The 9,430-nt window shown below is 43.5% G+C and overlaps 1 protein-coding gene across 1 annotated transcript in view; it reads left to right on the top strand.

Annotated features, from left to right (window-relative positions):
- Positions 1-393: 393 nt before the first annotated feature.
- DEUP1 (deuterosome assembly protein 1) overlaps positions 394-9,430 on the top strand; it is a 99,718-nt gene continuing 90,681 nt past the window's right edge. Inside the window, exons 1-2 of the mRNA XM_089656493.1 lie at positions 394-494; positions 7,808-7,870. Of these exons, the coding sequence (XP_089512619.1) occupies positions 7,863-7,870 (8 nt within the window). The 5' untranslated portion in view covers positions 394-494; positions 7,808-7,862. The remainder of the gene's footprint in view (positions 495-7,807; positions 7,871-9,430) is intronic.

Raw genomic sequence — 9,430 nt, 5'->3', positions numbered from 1 at the left:
TGAGTGCGGGGTCCGGGGAGAGCGGATGCGGTGAGTGCGGGGTCCGGGGAGAGCGGATGCGGTGAGTGCGGGGTCCGGGGAGAGCGGATGCGGTGAGTGAGGGGTACGGGGAGATCGGATACGGTGAATGCGGGGTCTGGGGTTTAGTAACACTTGAATATACATGTTACTGCAGGACAGCACATATAATGGTAGCTGACAAGACCTGTGAGATCTCTATCACACCTGGAGGAAGAGATTCTTTCTGACAAAACTTCTATCACCATGACAACCAGAGAAAACTGTTACTATGTTTCAATTGTCTTCTGAATGGTGGGGGGCGTGGCCCGGCTGTAACGCCGCTGTTCTAGAATGCGGGAGTGGGCGGGGAGAAGGAGCGAATGGGCGGAGTGAAGGCTAGAGCGGCATGAGTGGCGCTAAACAGACAGCTGAGAGAGCTGATCCCGGGCGATCGGTGATTCCCCGGAGAGATCGGCGGAGCGCACACTGCACAGGTAGGAGAGCCGGCCCCGTACTGATCTGTGCGATCTCTATTAATGTTGGAGTCGCTCTGTATCCATGATGTATCTCATCGGTGATCACTGCTGGTGAATGATCGGCTGCTGCTTGTGCAGAGAACTTGCAATCTAATCGTTATCGATCAAATTCAATGTATTGCAAGAAAAAGAGAAAACCTAAGCTGGCCATACACGTATAGATTTTAGTTCTAGAATATTCGTTTGATTTTCTGATCGTTAGTGGGGTCAGATCGATGTTCTATTTCGACAGCAGTGACAGGAAAAGTCAAAGGGTAGGAAGGAAAACTTTTCCCGATCCAACGAATTTTCAGCCAGTGTATGTGGTTATCGTTCTGAAATTACATTCATTTTTAAAATCGAATGTTAAAAGCAAAAGACAATTTTCAAATGACATCCATCCATTCATCGAATGTTCAAATAATTTTCAAACTACTTTTACGAATATTCTAGTGCAAAAATCTACATGTGTGTGGCCAGCCTTGATTTAAAGGTGTGGGGTTTTTTTTTGGTTTTTTTTTATTACTTTCCCAAAGCTGGCCATAGACTCAGTGATGTCCTGAGGCAGGTGCGGAGGGGTGACACCGACCACACGGGGTGACACCAGACCCTCTCCACGAAAAGGTAAGTAGTAAAGCAAGCCAACGATCCCCGGAGGATGAATCGGATCCATCCTGCGGGGATCGTCGGCTTTCTTTACTACTTACCTTTTCGTGGAGCGGGTCCGGTTTCACCCCGTATAGGTTGCGTGCCGACGATCCCCGCAGGATGGATTGGATCTGTGGATTGGGGAGCATAATGGATCGGAGTCCGATCCATTATGCTCAATCCGCAGATCCGATCCATCCTGCGGGGATCCTTGGAGGGGGTGTCACCAAGCGTTATCGCACCTGGTGACACTAACCCTAGGGACACCCCTGCATAGACTATAGAATCAGCTGTAGATTGACCCAAATGATGTAATGGGAGGACACACCTAAACAGTCCATTCAGGCTAGGCTCACACCTCTGCAGTTTGTGTTGGACCCGTTTCTGTATTGCAATTTATTTTGTGTTTTTGATGTTTTGCATTTTTATTTATTTTCTTGTTGCTGGGCAAATTTAAAACGCAGCAAATGCACACTACATGAATTTCTGCAGCGTTTCTGTTGCAGTCTATAGAACCAAAAATGCAACTTTTTGCATAAAAGTCCGTTGGCCCGAGTTCACAGTGACGCGGTGCAGAATTCACAGTGTTTTCTGTGCGAATTCTGCACCGCGTCAGAATTGTACCCATTCATGCGAACCGCTGCGGGTGTGTATGTTACGTTAACAACACCATGAAATCAGTCTGCAAAATGTGTTGCGATGTGCAGAATTGGATCTCATAGGTGTTAATACCCATGCGATCCAATTCTAGTGCAGACCAAAAAAAGGGTCCTGCACCTTTTTGGTGTGGATGTGATGCGATTTGAGCCATACAAAATATATGGCTCCAATCGCACCACACACAATTCGCATGTGATTTGTACAGGAATGCGGTGCGGTTCCTGTGAAGATCACATGCGATATGCTGCACCGTACAAGTGTGAACCCAGGCTGACCCTTTCCAAAAAACGCTCCAGGTGAAAACGCCGAGATGTGAACGTGTCACATAGGAAATCATGTTAAATGGACTGTATCGCGTTTCTGTAGAACACTGCAGAAAATGCTCAGGTGTGAACCTAGGGTCAATCTGTATGCAATTAGGCCTTGCACTGCGTAGTCAGTGGTAGATCTAATGCAGGCCATAGACGGGTCGAACATCGGCCGATTTTTTTTTTCGAAAAATAAACCCAAAAAATCGGTCGTTTGTTCGGCCGACGTTACCACCAACAGTAAAAAAAAAATTGGCCGACAAAATCAGAAAGTTCACCCCATAACGTCTGTCCCTTGTAGGTCACGGCTCGTGTGCGTATTTTTTATCGGTAAAATGATCGGCTGATGTGCTCATCGTTGCCGGGAAAAATCGGCCGTGAATTTTCAAACATGACCGGTAAAAAAAACTGTGCAAAAAACCCGAAAAACGGCCAACCAATTAACCCACTAACAGTGCGAAAATTGTCCCCTTTTTTTTTTTTTTTTTTTGGCCGAAAAATCGGACGATTTTCGACCCGTCTATTCCCAGCATAAAACTGGCCATACATTATACAATTTCCTTTAGATTTACCGTCAGCTATGTAGTGCAAGGGCCTGCCTGATTGCATACACATTGAAAGTGTTTAGGTGGGACCTCATATTATATGGTTTTGGTAAATCTAACAGAAAATTGTACAGGAATATTGTGTGATCTCCTGCACATGGGGCCGTTCAGCTGTAGTGCGCCCCCTCCCAGTGCTTCAGGGCCGGTTCACGCCACAACGCCTGCATTCGCGACAGCCCGTTCATTTCGATGAGTTGCCAAAACGGTTTATTGGATGCTACTGTTTAAAATCAGATAATATGTGTTGCGTTAATAGCCCGGGTTCACATATGCGGTGCAGCATATCGGAAGTGATTCGCACAGGAACCGCACTGCATTCCTGTGCAAGTCACATACGATTTCTGTGCGCTGCGATTTGAGCCATACATTTTCTATGGCTCAGATCACACCGCATCCACCCCGAAATAGTGCAGGACTTTTGTCCGTACCAGAATAGGATCGCATGGGTATTCACACTCATGCTATCCGATTCTGCACATCGCACCGCGTTTTGTGAACCGATTTGGGAGTGTTGTTAACATACACACCCGCAGTGGTTCGCATGAACGGGGTGAGATCACGGTGCGGTGCGGAAATCGCACAGAAACTGGTGTGAAATATGTGCAAAAATACAATGAAAATATGAATAATCTAATACGAGACCCAAAAAGTCTTAGTAATAAATTGCCAATAAAGTGCAAAAATATGCAAAAAAAAAGTGTACGAGACATGAAATCAATAGTCTACTATTAAATATGGGCAAAAATGCAATTCAATTCTGAATAATTTCAATATAATACATAACCAATGGAGTGCAAAAATATAAACCAAATTAATATTAAAGTGCACTACTTGTTACGATCACACTGTAGCAAATCGCATGGTACTGCAATACTATGTGTTCTGATGGCCACTTTGTTAGACGCGTTTGGGGTGGCATTAATAAAGGTGCGTCTAATGAGTACAGCCTATTGCGCTGTACCACAGTTGGTGTGAACGGGCCCTAATGCAGGCCATACATGGTTCGAATTCCGAACGATTTTTCGTCCGAAAATCGGAAATGTTGTTCGCTCGGTAATTCGATGGTGCCATCATGGATTTCGAATATCGGCCGACCAGGTCATAAAGTTCACCCCATATAACAGGCAAAACTTCTGTTTCTTCCAGGTCATGGCTCATGCGCATATTCTTTTCGGAAAAACGATTGTACCAGGGTGGATTTGATTTAAATCAAACTGTTTTAAATCACGATTTAAATCACTAGTCAGTAAGGCTTGATTTAAATCCTAGTTTTCTACATAAAGACTAATTCTTGCTGGTATAACTTTAATATGCAAGTAGATGAAGATTTTTAGAATAACTTTTCATATTAGTTTTTTTATCCCCAGTTTAATGGGTTAATCATTCATATTTGGACAACTTTTCTGTTGTACTTAGGAAGGAGAAAAATAATCATTACCTTAATAATAACAATTTAAATAGATTTATTCAACTGAAACAATAACATTCCAGCATATGTGATTTGCTTAAACAAACATCCATGTTTGGTAACTAATTTGGCTAAACAAAATATATATATTTAAGAAACTTAGACTGTCAGCCCCTTCCTCCTCACACTTAGTTTCACTTTCTTCTTGTGCAGATCTATTCCACTCCAAACAATCAGAAAAATATTGTTTCTATTCTATTCACTGAACTTCTTGAAACTTAGCACTGAATGGGTTGATTCTGTATTCATAGGTTTGTAGAAGTTAGGATGAAGGTCTTTTTCTTAACTCTGTTCATGTTATAACATTTTTGCTGTGAAGAAGAGGCATGTGATCTCCGCTGAGTCAAATTCAGTTTTGAGAACTGCAAAAGTAAACCGAGCATCTGTGATAATATCTTGTAGGGAGAGAAACTGCCCAATAATCTTACAAAAACCTCTGGAAGAGCATGACATTGTGAATGGATTCATGGAATTTATTTACCAAAACAATTAAACATATACAGCCTTATTCTACAATAACTAATCTTTATTTCATGATGGAATAACCTTTGGATGGTAATATATTTTCCTCAAAAAGCATTTTATTTAAAAAAAATCTGATTTAAATCCAAAAAATCCGATTTAAATTAAAAAAATCTGATTTTTTTTTTTTTTTTAAATCATTGATTTTTATCCACCCTGGATCATACGATTTGACCATCATTAAGTCAAAAATCGGTTGTTTTTCACAAATTTCCAACATGTCCGATCATCAAAAAGGGGATGAACCATAAAAATCATCCAGTGCCATTGACCCACTAACAGAGCGAAAATCGGCCGATTATTCTTAGGTCTGATTTTCGCACATAAAATCCATCAATTTTCGACCCATGTATGGCCGGCCTTAGTGCACCCCAGGAGGGACAGATGGAGCATCTGGCTACCTGGATGTTTATGGCCAGCAGCGGCTGGACGGGGCTGAATGCTGTACTGATGTTTAGGGGCCTTCAGGGATGACATTTCGGACCCGTGTTTCAGACTTTTATCCCCAAACACACAACTCCCTAAACTTGGGTACCACTTGATGCAGTGTTCAGCCCCAGCCTGCCATAGACTTCCAGGGAAGGGGGGGATATTGCACTTGTACCTCCTGGGTGCACTGCAGCTGAACAGCCCTGCCTCCAGAGGGCCTAAGCCCCGGTTCACACTGATGCGGCTTTGAAATCTCACTGTTGGGAAAACGACCAATTTTGTGTGCGTTCCCAACAAGCACAGCCTGTGAACGTAGCCTGGCGATTTGTCCACACCAGATGCAGTCAAATGCATTTTTTAAACACAGTACAAGTGCAAGAAGAATTAGTGCTTTCATGGGAAAAAGAGGAACGGTGCCCCGTCAGTGGTGTCAGTGGGAGGAACTGTGCCCCGTCATTGGTATCAGTGGGAGGAACGGTGCCCCATCATTGGTGTCAGTGGGAGGAACAGTGCCCTGTCAGTGGTTTCTGTGGAAGGATTAGTGCCCTTTCAGTGTCAGGTGGGAGGAATAGTGCCCCATCATTGGTGTCAGGTGGGGGGAATAGTGCCCCGTCATTGGTGTCAGGTGGGAGGAATAGTGCCCCGTCATTGGTGTCAATGGGAGGAATAGTGCCCCGTCATTGGTGTCAGTGGGAGGAATAGTGCCCCATCATTGATGTCAGTGGGAGGAATAGTGCCCCATCGTTGGTGTCAATGGGAGGAATAGTGCCCCGTCATTGTTGTCAATGGGAGGAATAGTGCACCGTCATTGGTGTCAGTGGGAGGAATAGTGCCCCGTCATTGGTGTCAGTGGGAGGAATAGTGCCCCGTCATTGGTGTCAGTGAGAGGAATAGTGCCCGGTCATTGGTGTCAGTGAGAGGAATAGTGCCCCGTCATTGGTATCAGTGGGAGGAATAGTGCCCCATCATTGGTGTCAGTGAGAGGAATAGTGCCCCGTCATTGGTGTCAGGTGGGAGGAATAGTTCCCCGTCATTGGTGTCAGGTGGAAGAATAGTGCCCCGTCATTGGTGTCAGTGGGAGGAATAATGTCCCATCATTGGTGTCAGTGGGAGGAATAGTGCCCCGTCATTGGTGTCAGTGGTAGGAATAGTGCCCCGTCATTGGTGTCAGTGAGAGGAATAGTGCCCCGTCATTGGTGTCAGTGAGAGGAATAGTGCCCCGTCATTGGTGTCAGTGGGAGGAATAGTGCCCCGTCATTGGTGTCAGTGGGAGGAATAGTGCCCCGTAATTGGTGTCAGTGGGAGGAATAGTGCCCCGTCATTGGTGTCAGTGAGTGGAATAGTGCCCCTTCGTTGGTGTTTTCGGACGAGAATATTCATAAGAAACCTCATGCAAAAATTCTTTGCACATTCGATGAATGGACGAATGTCGTTAAAAGCAAAAGACAGATTCTGAACATTGGACTTTGAGCCCTGGTTCACACTGATGCGGTGCGGAATTTGAAGCGTTTTCTGTGCGAATTCTGCACCACATCAGAATCACACCCTGTTCTAGTGCGGACCAAAAAAAGTGTCCTGCACGTTTTTGGTGCGAGTGCGGTGCAATTAGAGTCATACAAAATGTATGTCTCTATTCGCACCGCACGCAAATCACATGTGATTTGCACAGGAATGCGGCGCGGTTCCTATGCGAATCGCATGCGATATGCTGCACCACATATATGTGAACCCGGGCTTAAATGAACATAATTTCTGAACGATACCCACATACACTGGTCGAAAATTCGTTTGATGGAGGAAAGTTTTCTTTCCTGCCCCTTTGAATTTTCCCATCTCTGCTGTCGAAAATGAACATCGATTTATCCCCACTAACAATTAGAAAATCAAACAAAAATTCTTGAACGAAAATCTAAACCTGTATGGCCAGTTTATGACTGAGAACTGGGTGATCACATGACCACTGATCAGAGAACAGTGACTTTCAGTGACCTCTCTGCTGTGTTCCTCCAGCATTCACTGGAGTGTCAGTTTGGAAAAATGGTGGGTGTGACTGACTCCAGCTTCCAGCTGTACCCTGAAAGGCGGAGCCAACTGTCAATCAGGCACCTGGGGGGATCCTGACAATATTGTAAGGATCCTTCCTGAACATGGTGCAGATGAAAACATTTTTTAATAGATCCCACAGCATTATGCAGGTGCTATACAGTGATCTTGCAGTAAAGAGGGGTAAGCATAATGCTGGCCATACACACACAGTCTGATTGTACAATCTCCTTTTAGGTTTACCAAAACTTTCTCATATGAGGACAAACCTAAAACAGACCATTTTATTAGTATCAAATCAGGCTGGCCCTTGTTTTACAATCAGATTGTATATCATGTGGTCACCTTAGCAGGAACGGGTAGGCTGTTGGTTTTTCTCCAGAAGTGACGTTTCAGGTGTGCCAGGATGGGGGAGCCGCTCTTTGGCACACATTCCATGCTGTATTGCAGCAATAGAGAGATATTGAAATGTGAAGTCCGTATTTCCCAGCCAGAATGATGCTGGATTACAGTAATGAAGATTATTTATGGCTCGTGGTAGAGAATATTATGAATGTGTCAGTTGAGCTGTACTAATAACAGATTCATACTGATCTCTCTGTGTCACAGGTTGGAGATCCAAGTGAAAACGAAGACAATCCAGCAAATCTTTGTGAGATAAAAAATGATGGGGTAAGTTACCATCTCCTGGTCTCCTGGTTTAAATACTGTATATATGTCTAACCACTTGAAGACCAAGCTTTTTCTGGGATGTTTTGTTTACAAGTTTGAATCCGTATTTTGCTACAAAATAACCACCAAACATTTTATATATATATATATATATATATATATATATATTATAATATAATTTTTATTATTTATTTTATCAAAGACCCTAGAGAATGAAATGGCAATCATTGCAATATCACATGGTATTCAGCTGTTTTTCAAATGTATTTTTTGGGGGAAAAAAAATATACTTTAGTGAATTAAAAAAAAAACACTATATACCCCATTTTTTTGTAAAATATGAAAGAGGATGTTACACCGAGTAAATGGATACCTAACATGTCACGCTTCAAAATTGCACATGCTTGTGGAATGGCAACAAACTATGATACTTAAAAATCTCCATAGGCGGTGTTTTAAAACCTTTTACAGGTTACTTGTTTAGAGTTGCAGAGGAGGTTTAGCACTAGAATTATTGCTCTCGCTCTAATGTTCACGGTTGTGGACACTGTTTACATATGCGTTTGCTTTTTTCTGATTTTATTTTTACACTGCCCCTTTTATTTATTTATTTTTTTTAATCGCTTTTATTCCTATTACAAGGAATGTAAACATCTCTTGTAAAATAAATATGCATGACAGGTCCTCTTTAAGGAGAAATCGGGGTCAAAAAGACCCCAAATCTCTCCTTTACCTTTTTAAAAGCAAATAGATTGTTTAACTTTTGCTTTAAAAAAAGAAAAAAAAATAGTTTACATCCGCCACCGTCCGGAAGGGATATCGTGATGTTGCTCCAGTCCTCCATCATGATAGAGGTGATCAGAGACCATAGAGTCTCTCATTGCCTCCATCTTTAGCCAACTGCACCGCCAGATCGTTTCACTGGTACACCGGTTTTAACGGTAAGCCCGAGAAACACCGGCGAGAGGTGGGCGAGGTCCCCTCACTCCGCTACAGAAAGCGATCCAGTGGCTGAAGAACTGCTAGGATCACTTTCAATAGAAAACCAGCCATTGGCTGAAAAAAAAAATACTGTGGTTATGCCTGGTTTTCATAGCCCTCAGTAAACCATTTGACACCTGCAATGTTTATATACGTATTGCAGTCATCAAGCAATGTATATTACTACCGTGAGAGTAGTGTACCCAAACTGGGATGTCCCTACCGTGAGAGTAGTGTACCCAAACTGGGATGTCCCTACCGTGAGAGTAGTGTACCCAAGCTGGGATGTCCCTACCATCAGAGTAGTGTACCCAAACTGGGATGTCTTTACTGTGAGAGTAGTGTACCCAAGCTGGGATGTCCCTACCATCAGAGTAGTGTACCCAAGCTGGGATGTCCCTACCATCAGAGTAGTGTACCCAAGCTGGGATGTCCCTACCATCAGAGTAGTGTACCCAAACTGGGATGTCCCTACCGTGAGAGTAGTGTACCCAAGCTGGGATGTCCCTACCATCAGAGTAGTGTACCCAAGCTGGGATGTCCCTACCATCAGAGTAGTGTACCCAAACTGGGATGTCT

The sequence above is a fragment of the Staurois parvus genome, unplaced genomic scaffold, assembly GCF_062004578.1.
Source record: "Staurois parvus isolate SC_StPar_1 unplaced genomic scaffold, SC_StPar_1.0 ptg000027l, whole genome shotgun sequence".
Taxonomy (NCBI): Eukaryota; Metazoa; Chordata; class Amphibia; order Anura; family Ranidae; genus Staurois; species Staurois parvus.
The sequence above is the reverse complement of the archived record's forward strand: the minus strand, read 5'-3'. Positions and strand labels throughout refer to the sequence as shown.